Below are 14926 nucleotides of genomic sequence, written 5' to 3'. Positions count from 1 at the left end.
CACATTCCCAGCTTCTGGTGTCTACCTGCACACCCAGTTGTCCTGTCTCAAGAACTACCACCATCGACTTCTAAGCCAACACAGAACTGTACTAAACAGATGGTGTAACTCAACAAACTTCCGCTGTTCCCTGTCTTCCCTGCCTTTGGCCAACGCATACTGCTTATTTTTGTATTCTCCATTTTCGTGAGCTGACACTGAAGCTTCTTTGATATTACAGCAACATCCCACCTGGGCACACGTAACACTTCATTCATCATTGTTAAGGCGTGACATAACCCTACTTCAAAACATCAAACTGAGATGACGAAGCATGGGTTCCAAACCTAGTCCCTAGTTTCTAACCCAGCTCACCCCGTCTCCTTTTCTCCGCCTCCTGTTTCTAGAGCAGCAGCTGCCCATGTACTTAACACCATCACATTACTACTATTTACCATTGTTCTCAAATTAAAATCGACTAACATGGCAAAATATTAACATTGTTAAAAATTGCAGCCTGTTATGACTATGGGAAAAACCAATTTATCTTGTAATTATTTTCTTTTTCAAATTTAAAGCTGATAAATTTTGCCTTACTTGCATTTTAATGCATGTAAAGAAAGTACTTGAGAAATCCATTCCCAGTAAATGATATATATGAAAACAATATTCAAAAATTATAATCAATGTATTCACAACCTATATAATAACAAAATTATATATAAACACATTATTTTGGGTTTTGCTTGTTTTAACACAGGGTCTCACTATGTACCCCTGGCTGGCCTAGAACTCACAGAGATCTGCCTGTACCTGCCTCCAAAGAGCTGGGATTAATCATGTTGGGCCTCCACACCCAGCCACACTCTTTCATTTTAAAAGGTATCCCAGAGAACTTCATATTAGAAATGTCTGCTGAGCAGAATGGAGTTTACACGTCACATTTAACTCTTGAGACAACATAGGAAAACATAGATGCTTGGCTTGGCTTTTGTTTTGTTTCATTTTAAGAGTATTATGACATAATTAACAACGATTTAACTATCAAGGCTCAACTAACCAGTGAAATACCCTGTTCTTACTCAACAGTTACTTACACACCCGAGAGTGAACAGAAGGCTATCGGGAGAGGAAAGGTCATCGCTAAGAAATTTCCTCCCCTAAATTCATTTACATTTATCACCACCAGCAAATTAATTAGCATCTTTTAGACAAATCAGTTAGTGAAACTCTCTTACAGAAGAGAAACACGGTATTTAAACTTCAAGTCTAAACCCTACCTTAATTAATGCCTAGGAAATAACCTTGGATCTATGCACCTCACAGGGCTCTTCTCTCAGTCCCCTGGACAATCTTCCACAACTTCCCTTCATCAACAGAACAGACCCTGGGCTTCACCCCAGGTTGTGGAATGCTTATGGGGAGGTTTGTGATGGTGGTCATCAGACTGAAATCACAGAGCTGGCCTAAGCTCCCTTGCACAGCAACCCAAGAATTGTAGGTGTGCTTTAAAAAGAGAGTTAATTTATCTACAACCAATGAAATAATGTGTACAAATTTATCAGTAGCATGGACAGGCAGGTGACAGTAATGACACATTTCTTAAAATGACTAAGAATGCACTAGAATTACCCCCAGTCCCACCATCAGTCACTACCTCTATCCTCCTGCTTGGACATTAGATGTGATGTCTCTGAGTTGTCCTGTCTCTCCTTATCTCATGGGATGACAAGAGACTTTTACATTTTCTGGTTATATTTTGTAATATAAAAATAAAAATACTTTTATGTCTTTTTTGAATTTTTATTTTTTAAAAAAGGTTGAAGAGATGGCTAGGCAGCTCAAAGTGCTGCTGTTCTTGAAGAGGCGGTAGTTCAGTTCCCAGTTCCCAAACAGTGGCTCACAACTTCATGGTGATCCAGTGTCATGCACATGAACGCACACACAAACACACACATAAAAAAACAACAACAACAAAACACTCTAAAAATTGTGTTATATACCTGTTCTTGCCAGCCAATATTCCGAACAGTGAGACATTACACTTATTCACACTGGACCTTTTTTTAGTGGAACTTTAAAAAATTACTTTTACTTATTGTGCACATACATGTGTGCGAATGTGCGCAGACAGACAGACAGACAGACAGACAGACAGACAGACACACACACACACACACACACACACACACACACACACACACACACACACGGCACTACACATGTGTGGATGTCTGAGGGCAGCCAGTAGGAGTCAGTTCTGTTTCTCCTTCATGTGGATTCTGGGAAATGAAATCAGATCATCAGGTTCTGCATCGGGGCCTTTACCCAGTGAGCCAGGATATCCTGTTGGTGCTGGAGATTTCTTTCTAAATAAGACTAAGAACACAGACTTTCCCCAAGCTGAGGGTGGTCTGTCTGTCTTTGGAAAGAGCTGCAAACAGGGCAGACCTTTAAAAATTGTGATTTCACACTTCTAGAGAGCAGCTTGGGAGTAAAACATGCATTCACAGTTCTCTGCACTTGTTGTATCTAACCCTGAGCACATTACTCTTTGACTTCTCTGAAGAAAGGCACAAAAGACAGGAACTGTGCCATCCATTCATTCATTCATCAGCACCCTCCAGGGCTGTCTCAGTGCTAGATGAAAGCATGCAGCAGCTGCACCGAATGTCAACTACTGCTCCCCATGCTCCTTGTGGATTTCTCTGTGTCTGTACTTCTGTTCTCTGCTCCCTCTCTCCTTTCTTCTCTTGTCCATGTCCTTCTGCAATCACTGAAGTGACCATATTACAGTGTTGGCAATCATGACCTTGCTGCTCTCTGCCTTACAATACTGATGGAGCACAGTTCTATTACTTATCAGTCTGTATAGAAATTCACTTTACATTTTAACTAAAAGTCCATAATCCTAGCATTTAGAAGGAAGATCAAGGGTTCTGAGCAGCCAGACTCTCTCAAAACACAAATTTTAAAAAGATTAAAAGCAGTCATTGAGAAACAAAAAAATTGGTCTATGATATAACAAGAAAACGAATCAGTATTTTCTAATTTCTAATAAACTGGATATGTTAGCTTGATATTCTCAGGGGACACCTAAAAGCTAACATGCCAGCAAAATAAATGAAATCAATTCCTACTAATGATTAAGGTGGAACACTAAATATATGTTTTTCACCCCCATTAAAAAGAGCATTACAATTATAAGGGCCACTTTAAACCCTGGGCACATGCAAATCATAGCTTGCTTTGGAGACTCTCCTAGTAAGACTTTTAGGCAAGCAGTAAAACTTTTAAATTAACTCCTGCTGACAGTGGTGAACCAATAAACAAAGGTCAGAGTGACCAAAGGTGGCCTAAGGTCTTGACCAGAAATCAGAAATTAAGAAATTTACGGTTATGGCACACACCTTTAATCCCAGCACTGGAAGGCTGAGGCAGGTGGATCTCTGAGTTTGAGGCCAGCCTGGTCTGCAGAGCGAGTCCCAGGACACAGAGACAATATGTATAGAACCCCCCCCCAACAAAGAACAGAAACTTATGGGTATCTTGAGGAACTAAGAATAACACTGAACAGGAAGACTGAGTAATAAATAACACAAAAAAGTGTGAAAATAAGACAGTTTCCTATCAAAGTCTTATTTCTTAATGAAAACTTGAAGGGCTGAGTTTGCTATATGCAGGATTTTTCTTAACCAGGACAAATTAGCACACAATAAAAAATATATATATTCTCCATAAAACAGAAAAGGAAGCCATGTGTGATGGCACATGCCTAGAATCCCAGAATCTAGTAGGTGGAGGCAGGAGTTTCACAAGCTCAAAGTTAGCCTGAGCTACATTAGCTCCTGCCTCAAACGAATAATTTGTTTAAAAAATATATTTGAAATAAACTTTATGTCTTCATAGAAAGGTCAAAATGATAAAGAGTAAGTCATTAGCAGTAGAACTACAAAACAACAACAAAAAATAGCTTAAAATATTAAGGGAAAACTCTAAAGAAAACCCACCTAATGAAAATAAGTAAGAATATGGACATTTTATTAGCAAAACAAATACCCCTAATAAATTTTTACACAAATGCCATTTTAATTAAAATAAGAGCACCTGCAAAGTCTATGCCAACAACTGGGGATGACACCTTTGAGATGACCTCTCACCCAATCAAAGAAGCAGAGGGCATACTTACGATTCAATCACTTACAATTATTTTTGAAAATTCAAGAACTGGAGAGATACCAGAAGACTGGAAAAAAGCAAGTGTGGTACTGATCTTCCATAAAGGTAAGAAAAGAGAGAGTAGAAAGTTACCATGCTGTGAGTCTGACATCAATAATCAAGCAAAGGACTAAGAGAAAACCTGTAACTAGACAGAGGACAACAAGGACACAAGCAAGTGACAAGTTAAAAATAAAAGTCGCCAAAATTACTGGCTTTTCTATTTCTTAGAAAATTAAGTTAGCATATTAAGCACTGTGAGTAATGACACCATTTTGACTTCCTATCAGATGACTTAAAAGTTCATTTAATAACAAAAAAGTATACTAAAGAAACAGCTTAGTAATTTGCAGAGTCCATGAGGGATGCTAATGATGTCCTTTGTCGCCTGAGCATGCTGAAACATTTATACCCTGTGGTCCAGCCATGTCACCTAGAGAACGGCCTTGGAGCTACTGAGGAGCCCTTAAGGTAAGTATCTCTATATGTATTTTTAACCCTAAAGATATAACATTCAAGTCTCAATTCATCTGGAGACAAGATGGTCAATTTAAACACACATAAAACTGACCTCAGTGGTAAACTCTTTCCTCCACTGTACCTTCTTGGAAGACATTTTTCCATGGCTATATACAGCTTAAAATTAGGTTCTTTTATCCACACAGTAGCTATTGGTTTCTTTTACTAAAAACTGCTGGGTACCCCAAGAATGCCCTAAAAGGTCTTTTCTCTACTTCTAAGTGAACAATACTGACACTATGGGTTTACCATGAATAAGACATACTGAATTTTTTTCCAGAGTACTATACTATAAAGTCTATTATACAGTTATTTCTCATTTTCTTACAACATTGTAAATTAGCTATGTGCAAGACTCAGGCCTAGAATCTCAACACTTGGGAGGCTGAGGCAGGAGGATAGCTGAAAGTTCAAGATTAGCCAGAGCTGCAAAGTAAAACCTTGCCTTAAAAAAAAGAAGAAGAAGAAAAAGAAGAAAGATAGTGAGATAGACTGACACTGAGCCTATTTCACAAATGCTTACTGAACACTCAGATCTTCCGTATTTTTTTCTTTTGTTACTAAAAATTGTTGTTGTTTTTTTCATGCAGTATATTCTGATTACAGCTTCTCTTCCTCCAACTCCTCCCCAACTAGGATTTTTTTTTTTTAAGATTTATTTATTTATTATGTATACAGTGTTCTGTCTGCATGTCTCCCTGTAGGCCAGAAGAGGGCACCAGATCTCATTTCAGATGGTTGTGAGCCATCAAGTGGTTGCTGGGAATTGAACTCAGGACCTCTGGAAGACAAGCTAGTGTTCTTAACCACTGAGCCACCTCTCCATCCTCCAACTGGAATTTTTAATTGGATTCTAACTCACTCCTCTACCTACAAATACTACTATACTTTTCTATTAAGTTATAATACTATTTGAAAAGATTGTAGGCTGGGGATACTTAACATGCAATCTGAAAATCATCGAAGGAGTTCATAATAGAGGAACTGACCACAAACAAGTGTTAAAGACAGAGCAAGTTCTGAATACTGACTCTGTAATTTCCTAACAGACTACCTGTGTGGTCAGGCCAGTTCACTGTCCCTGCTTTCATTTCCCTATCAACAAAATGGACCAGTAACCTGATTATAGCTGTTCAATTTCCTTACTAGATCTGGAGACTTAGAGAGCCAGAATTCACTTCCTTTAATCCCAAGATCCACACAGTACTTACAAATCATTTTGATGGACTTTAAAAATAAAAATAAGACTGATGAATAATACCATAAGCCAAGTGCAGTTTTTCTTATCGAATATACAATCAAGAAAAAGACAAGTATTAAATTTAACCTTCCTTTTAAAAAAGAAAACTAACAATAAGTTCATGAAACCTGAAGAAGATAATGGGTGGTATAAAAATGGTAACAGAAATAAGCAAAACTTGGCAAAATGCAGCCAGTAAACACATCAGGGGAAAAACCCAGTGTGGATGCTCAGAAAACTATTGGTTACTATGCCTAAAGCACAAAATGTAAGCTGCATCTAGTAATTACCTTGATAACCAAGAGTCAAACAACATAAAGAAAGCTTCCCTTCCACCAAAGATTATAATGGTTAAACACAACTAAACAACCACCATAAAACCACTAAAACTATTTCTATTTTTAAATTTATACAGAAAACTGTTTAATTCTTAAGTTTTTGCTTTGTTGCATTATTTTTTTAAAGTGGAGCCAGATGGTTGTGCACACCTTTAATCCCAGCACTCAAGAGGCAGAGGCAGGTGGATCTCTGTGAGTCAGAGGCCAGCCCAGTCTATAGAGTGAGTTCCAGGACAGCCAGGATTATTTCACAGAGAAATCCTGTCTCAAAACAAAATAAAACAAAACAAAACAAAAAAAAAACCAAAAACAAACAAAAAAGAAAGGCCAAAATCATGGAAACAGAAGTGTATAGGCCTTTATAAAATAGTTAGCACTGAATCTGTAGATTGCTTTTGGCAAGATTGCCATTTTTACTATGTTGATCCTACCTATCCAAGAGCATGGGAGATCTTTCCATTTTCTGGTATCTTCTTTAATTTCTTTCTTTAGAGTCTCAAAATTCTTATGGTACAGGTCTTTCAAGTTTTTGGTTAGTGTTACCCCAAGGTATTTTATGTTGTTTGTGGCAATTGTAAAGGGTGATGTTTCTTTGATTTCTTTCTCCACCAATGTATCATCGGTATATAGTAGGACTACAGATTTTTTTTGAGTTAATCTTGTATTCTGCCACTTTGCTGAAGGTGTTTATCAGCTGAAGGAGTTCCCTGGTAGAGTTTTTCGGGTCACTAATGTAGACTATCATATCATCTGCAAATAGTGAAAGTTTGACTTCTTCCTTTCCGATTTGTATTCCCTTGATCTCCTTTTGCTGTCTTATTGCTCTAACTAGAACTTCAAGGACAATATTGAAGAGGTATGGAGAGAGTGGACAGCCTTGTCTTGTCCCCGATTTTAGAGGAATTGGGTTGAGTTTCTCTCCATTTAATTTGATGTTGGCTGTTGGCTTGCTGTATATTGCTTTTATTATATTTTATTATATATATTTTATTCTGTTCCTGTTATCCCTGATTTCTCCAAGACCTTTATCATGAAGGGGTGTTGGATTTTGTCAAAGGCCTTTTCTGGCCATCTAGTGAGATGATCATGTGGGTTTTTTCCCTCAGTCTGTTTATATGGTGGATTATATTGATGGATTTTCGTATGTTGAACCAGCCTTGCATCCCTGGGATGAAGCCTACTTGATCATGGTGGATGATTTCTCTGATGTGTAGTCTACCACAAGATCCAGCAATTCCACTCTTAGGCATATACCCAAAAGAAGCACATTCATACAACAAGGACATCTGTTTCAACGATGTTCATAGCAGCACTATTTGTAATAGCCAGAAACTGGAAGTAGCCTAGATGGCCCTCAACCGAAGAATGGATAGAGAAAATGTGGTACATTTACACAATGGAGTACTACTCAGCAGAAAAAAAAAAAAAATGGAATCTTGAAATTTGCAGGAAAATGGATGGAACTAGAAGACACCATTATGAGTGAGGTAACCCAATCACGAAAGGACAAACTTGCCTTCATCCAGCAGCTGGTGGAAGTAGAAGCAGATACCCACAACTAATCACCGAACTGAACTGGAACCCAGATGCAGAGAAGGACGAGTGAAGAGCAAAGGGGTCCAGACCAGGCTAGTGAAACCCACGGAAACAGCTGACCTAAACATCTGGGAACTCTTGCTCCCCAGACTGATAGCTAGAATACCAGCATGGGACTGATCCAGACCCCAAGAACATGGGTTTCTGTGAGGAAACCTCGGAAATCTATGGGACCTCCTGTAGATGTTCAGTACTTATCCCTAGCATAGGTGTGGACTTTGGGAGCCCATTCCATACAGAGAATACTCCCTGAGCCAAGACACACGGGGGTGGACCTAGGTCCTATCCCAAAGGATATGATGGACTCTGATGTCACTCTATGGAAGACCTCACCATCCAGGGGGAGCAGAAAGGATATATGATGGGTAGGGTTTTAGTTGGGGGTGGTGGTAGGGGAGGACGGGAGGAAGAAGGTAACTGGGATTGTCATGTAAATCAATCCTCTTTCTAATTCAAATTTAAAAAGTTAAAAAATAAAAAAAATAGTTAGCACTAACATGTTTATCTCAAAGACATGAATGACATTGAAACTGCATATTTTAGAAGCCATTTTAGTTATAAATTGTAAGCTGTGTTTTTAAGTTTATACACCCCATACCCTATCTCTTCCTGAAATCATATGGGGATGGGGTGGGGTGGGGGGATGAAATTCTGTTACTTCTCAAGTAGGACTGAGGAAACAGGGAGACCAAGAGACTCTCACAGTTTTTGCTTGGCATATTTAATTTTTCTAAGTATTTCTTTTATAAAAACATCAAGGCTTCATGGGAAAATATTCAGAAAACACATTATACATATTTTTTAAAAATATGCAAAGTCACCAGTTTTATTCTTTTAAGGTTATCTATGAAATCCTAAAACATGCTAAAAGAGTTGGCATTGCTGAAACTACTCAGACCTCATTTCGAAGCAAAATGAATCGCAGCCAAATTTGTAACATCACTTAAAGGTAAAGTGCCAGGCAGCAAACAACCTGAAACCAGAGACTGTCGGCATACTGGAAAAAATGAGCCCCTTAACAAAACACAAAGCCAACACACTGAAGGGCAATCCCATGATCTCTCTGCCAACACACTCATGACTCAACTTCTAAGAACACAAACTTGAGGTGTTTGTAAATGCTTTTCTTCAGAGACAACTGAGTTATCTGGGCTACTTGAAGGCTTTTTATTTTATTTTGTTATTTATTATTCTTGGGTGGGAGTATGCCACAGGGAAGACAAAGGACAACTCTTATGGAGTAGATGCTGTCCCTCTACCTTTATGTGGGTTCCAGGGATCTCACAGTCAGGTCAGCAGGCCTGCATGGCGGGGGCTTTATTTTACCCTCTAAGCCATTTCTCAGGTTATCAATCAGGTTAAATTATCTCAGCATTTAAGTAAACTGTGAAGCAGAGGAACAAACATTTTTCCCTTCCCTAGTCTGAGACTATCAACATTTTATTCTATCTATTCTTAAAGTCCTACCAAATGCAATCATTTTAGTAAATTTCCTGGAAATATGCTCTATGTGCAAGCAGGAGGAAGTAAAATTAACCATGTAATTCCATAAACTGAGCATTTAAGCAAGCACTGAGACTTCTCCCAACAACTTGTGATTATGCAATGTTTTCTTTTCTATTTTTTAAAAATGTTCTTATTTATTATGTATGTAATGTTCTTCCTCCATGTATGCCTGCAGGCCACAAAAGGGCACCAGATCTCATTACAGATGGTTGTGAGCCACAAGTGGTTGCTGGGAACTGAACTCAGGACCTCTGGAAAAGCAGCCAGTGCTCTTAACATCTGAGCCATCTCTCCAGCCCCTGTGCAATATTTTCTAAACAAACCCACTATGTTTTTCTGACATGACCTGACTTCTGCACAGCAGATAACAAGCTGTCAAATTAACTCACAAGGGGACTTGCATGATAAACTACTCATACCAAAACCACCTTTAAAGGAAGAGGTTCCAAGCTGTCCTGGCTGTGTCCCTTAAACCACGTTTGCCAAACTGTCTTTGTATGACTGATTTCTGCTGCCTGTGGATGTCCAGTGGGAGGAAACACAGGCTCAGTTTTGTTAAAGTTGCTCAAAGTACACACAAAATTATCCAATTTAAAAGCCTGGATGTCCACCAAGATAACTTGGATTCATTCTTCTTTACTGTATTCACCAAGCTAGTGCATGGTTTGTGGCAAATGCTTAAGAGGAAAATTAAAAATAAAAAGATGGTGATTACTGAATCCTTCACTATGCTTACTTAACAGTACATAAAGAAGATAAAGAAGTTCCCGCAAGTTCTACATCAGTATCCCTTGAAACAGTACATCACTCCATTAGTAAGGCTACACAGATGCTGAGGTCCAATGATAATGAGGAATTTTAATATAAAAAGAGGCAACAGGACTAAAGGTTACTGCAATAATCAGCAATGTGACACAGAAGATGATCAGGCAGTGACAAATTTCATTCTCTTGTGCCAAGTCTTGTCATGAGCACATTTTTACATGTACTACTCTAGGCTTTACAATCCTATGTTACAATATTACTTATTCATTGGCATCTCCTGTGACTACACTCTGTGCCAGACACCCTGGAGATGCCAAGGTGAAGCACAAACTGATACTGACCTAAGAGTTTCCATCTATTTGAGATCAACATCTGTCTAAAACAGTGGTTTCTCAGCTTGTAGCCCATGACCCCTTTAGGGTCAAACGACCTTTTCACAGGGGTGGTCTAAGACCATCAAAAAATGTAGATATTTGTGTTATGAGCCATAACAGCAGAAAAGTTACAGTAACAATGAAAATAATTTTATGGTTGGGAGTCACCACAAAGTGAGGAATTGTATTAAAGGGTCAAACCATTAGGAAGGTGGAAAACAACTGGTCTAGACGATCTGATTTGAACAGAGTATTATAAGTGTGCAATGGGAAAGGCACCAGAAGACTCAGAGGAAATGAGGGTAAGAGGAGTTTTAAGGGGCAACATTGGGGAATCCAGGCTCTGCACAAAGGCATGAGTCTGTATTAGAACAGTGGGCCCTGGCTCATCAAATGCAATTTTCAAACTCTTCTTTCATGATGACTATTCAGGGCTGAGCAAGCCAACAAAAGATTCTGTGGAAGTCCAGGAATTAGGAACCTCGAGGAAGCTTTATCACTCTGGGCCTGAAGGAAGAGCAAGGACTGTTCACAATAGCTACAGGACAACTGGCTGCAAAGCAGAGAGGTGCTGGGAGCAGTAACCTCTAAAAGTTCATTTTCCTTCTTCTGTCTTCTGTCACTGCCTCCCATTGGCTAAATAAAGCCAACAAAAGCCCAAGGATAGAGAGCCTGTAACACTGGCTGAAAGGCCTCCCCAGGCACACAAACAGAACAGAGAATGATTCTGGAAGAAGGGAGAGCACAGGATACAGACTGAGAATCATCAATTGAGGAGTATTTTTCAGATCTAGATGCTGACTTCAAAGGAAACCAAATTAGTGGCTGAATTAGGAGAAGCCCTAAAGTCTGAGAGGCAAGGTGAGCAATGGATAGAGATGTGCCAAGGGCACCAGGATACATCCTGGACTCAGGCTCAATCCCTAGTTATTCCAGACCTGGCAAATCACTTGGTTTCTGGAAGACACCTTCCTCCATTACTTATAAAAGGTGGTGGTGGGAGGTGGGGGAGAATGGAGATCAATTAGATTTTAGGCTTCCTTCCTCCCTGTTCTAGGATTTCCTGAAGCAAATGCCTCCAGGTTAATGATTGTTCATGCAGACAGCAAAAATTTCATTACACTGGGAGGATCTATAGCTGATCTCATTTAAATAAAAACAGGAAGTTGTAGGTTCCAACTACAAGGTCTTCCAGAGTATGACAAAAGATGTTAAAATTCAAGTGAACTATTGTTCATTCCCTATAACCTTGAAACTTATAAAGACTAAGGCAACCAACGTTTAAAACAAGCTCTAAACTGGGCAGTGGTGATGCACAACTTTAATCCCAGCACTAGGGAGGCAGAGACAGCAGATTTTTATGAGTTTGAGGCCAGCCTGGTCTACAGAGCGAGTTCCAGAGCAGTCAGCGCTACACAGAGAACCCTGTCTTGAAAAAATTTTTAAAAAGAAACTAAAATTTTACGCCTTCCTAAGTTCCCTTGATTGCTCTAACCAATGTTATGCTTCTTCCCATGACACTGTACACCCAACCCAATCTGTGTTAGTATTGCTATTGGTATTGTTTCAGGTACATCAGAAGTCAGACGGAAACCACATATAGACATACAGAATCTGCCCACCATCACAGCACTGTTTCTAAACATTTTCTCCAATTCCCTGTAATACTTGTAAGTAACCCATGTGATGATAAATTATTTACGATTTATTAAAGCTTGCCTGAGGATTCAGAAAGCAAAGTCAGATACAAGCCATAAAACCAGGCACACACCTTTAATCCCAGCAGCCAGAAGCTAGGAAGTAGTGGTACACACTTGAATCCTAGGACTCAGGATTAAGAGATAGATGGATCTCTGTGAGTCCAAGACCACCCAGATCTGCACGAGACCACCACTGACCTGGTCCAAAAGAGAAACAGCTTACACAAAGATGATCTCAGCACCTGGGATCTCACACCTTTAATCCCAACATTAGGGAGGTATCTAAGACAGGAGCAAGGTCTCAGTATCAGGCATTCATTCTCCAGCCACATTGAGAATAGGAATGCCCCAGCCCTTTTAGAGGTAAGAGCTCTCTTGTAGCTTGGCTCCTTTGCTTCCCTGATCTTCAGGTTGAACCCCAATATATGTCTCTGGGCCTTTTATTTATTCATGTAACATAACCAGCTCAGTCAATTGACCCAAGAAACATTTTAATTCACAGGAGAAAAAAAAATCTAGTTCCAAAACAATGGAGTAAAGGGTTTGTATGTTTAGGATATTATAGTGGCTCATATTTGGATCACTTATGTCAGGGCCAAAGGAAATTCCATTTGTCCAAATTCTTTTGGTTAGACAAAAGCCAGCATTCCACAGGAATTTGTGGAGCTAGTTCCCCTCTATCAAAGGAGATATTTCCCTTACACTGGCAGAGGGACAAATGCTGTCTATGGTGCCTATTAGCATACCAAAACACACGAAGGCCTCCAGGTTCCCTCAGTATCACAAGTAACTTATATACATGCCAGGGTCCATAATAACATCCTAGTTACACACACACACACACACACACACACACACACACACACACACACACACACAGAGAGAGAGAGAGAGAGAGAGAGAGAGAGAGAGAGAGAGAGAGAGAGAACTTCTTCCTGCTCAGGAGCTTCCCTCCCCGAGCTTCTCATTCTCCTTATAACCCTGCAATGTCAGCCATGCACTCTCTTGGTTCTTTCTTTTTCTTCATCTCTTGCTCTCCTCTGTCCCCCTTCTGCTCCTGCTTCTCTCGTGGCAATGCCTGTTCTTTTCCCCATATATACAATAAAAATCTTCCCCTTAACCATAGCATGAGCAGTCATGTCATCAGTTTATACAACTTACCCATTTTCTAAACACCTATCATGTTCTACTGGAGCTCAGAAAGCCAAACCTCAAGTATGGCACTTGTGAATGCTACACCTTGAAATAAAGGACCCTGGAAGGGCTTAGAAGTAGTCTCTGAATTTTTCATGTTCCCTTTTTCTCCCAAAGCAGTTGGAGAAACTAGAATTCCTTTCCCTGATGGCTAGCTTTAAGAACCAGAACCCTGCTGGGTGGTGGTGGTTCATGCCTTTAATCCCAGCACTTGGGAGGCAGAGCAGGAGGAACTCTGAATTGGGCCAGCTTGGTCTACAGAGTGAGTTCCAGGACAGCCAAGGCTACTAGAAAAAAAAACCTATCAGAAAAAAAAAAAAAAAAAAAAAAGTAATTTCTCTTGCTAACCTGTTTTGTTTATACCCTATGAATAAGGAAACATAAGAGCCCAGTCCACATAGCCAGACATTCCATTAGTGACAAAGATAAATGAGTACAAACCTTTAATTTCTAGCAAATTTATGACCTAACAAGAATCATACATGTAAAAAAAAAAAAGAATCATACATATGAGCAAACAATTTACAATTTAGCAAAAACTGTAAGAGACATGGACAAATTCTGTAATAACACACAAAGTAACTCACTCTCTTCCTGCTATCTTCAGGCAGCAAGGAATGGGGACTAGGTGCTATGCACTAGGGGCCAAACCAGAGCTTAACCACCTGAAATGTGGGTGGTAATCTAAGCAAGAGAAAACGGTGGTGTGAAGAGAAAGAACTCAGAGACTAGACATGATCTGATGAAAATCCGATCACAGGGAATGCCTTGAGTTGAGTGCCTACCACTGGTTTCAGACAGCTGTGAGAAGAATTAGTCCCGACTATGGAGGGCCTTAAAGGCATGCCAGGAACTGGACTTGGAAAGGCACCCAAAACAGAAGCATGGCAGTGACTCAATGTGTTTTTGAGTAACGAGGATGGGTGTGGCTTGCCTCTCACACACTAGGTCAGATTTCCCAAAAGTCCAGCTGAGAGATGAAGGACTCAGAGCACTATCGTACAAGAAAAAGGGTCAAACCCAAGAGATATTAATATTACTAAGGCTGACAGAGCTTTAGACATGGAGAATAAGGTAGATGGTAGACTGAGTTAAAATAATTAAAGACGAAGACTAGCTTCAAGAATAACAGTCACTATTCTTTAATGGGAAAATCTTTAATGGGAAAAAATTCAAAACACAATTTTCTGCTGCGTACATTATAGTAACCATAAAAACATTTCCTTGTAGTGTAAGAATTATTACAAACATCAGTTACTTCTCCATAACACAGCATTTAGTGACAGAACTTGACACATCCCAGAGGCCATCCTGGAATATTTTATAATAAATGCATGATTATGGGTTGCTTTGTCATGATTATTACCTTTCTAAATCAGGAGTGCAAAACATGGGTGTGGTGGTGCACATGTGTAACCCCAGAAGGAAGGCCAAGAGTTCAAGGACCAAGACCCTGTTTCAAAAAAGTGCAAACCACACAACTACTGGCTTTCCAAT

At 39.5% G+C, this 14926-nt stretch overlaps 1 protein-coding gene across 5 annotated transcripts in view; it reads right to left on the bottom strand.

Moving 5' to 3' along the window:
• Osbpl9 (oxysterol binding protein like 9) overlaps positions 1-14926 on the bottom strand; it is a 132350-nt gene that overhangs the window by 45122 nt on the left and 72302 nt on the right. For 2 of the 5 annotated variants that reach the window (XM_027402438.2, XM_027402439.2), the window contains exon 5: positions 4184-4252. The exons of the other annotated variants lie outside the window; for them this stretch is intronic. In XM_027402438.2, coding sequence (XP_027258239.1) covers positions 4184-4252 — 69 coding nt within the window. The remainder of the gene's footprint in view (positions 1-4183; positions 4253-14926) is intronic. 5 annotated transcript variants of the gene reach the window in all.

This window comes from Cricetulus griseus, chromosome 2 (genome assembly GCF_003668045.3).
Source record: "Cricetulus griseus strain 17A/GY chromosome 2, alternate assembly CriGri-PICRH-1.0, whole genome shotgun sequence".
Classification (NCBI taxonomy): Eukaryota; Metazoa; Chordata; class Mammalia; order Rodentia; family Cricetidae; genus Cricetulus; species Cricetulus griseus.
Note: the sequence above shows the minus strand (reverse complement) of the source record. Positions and strands in the feature narration are given on the sequence as shown.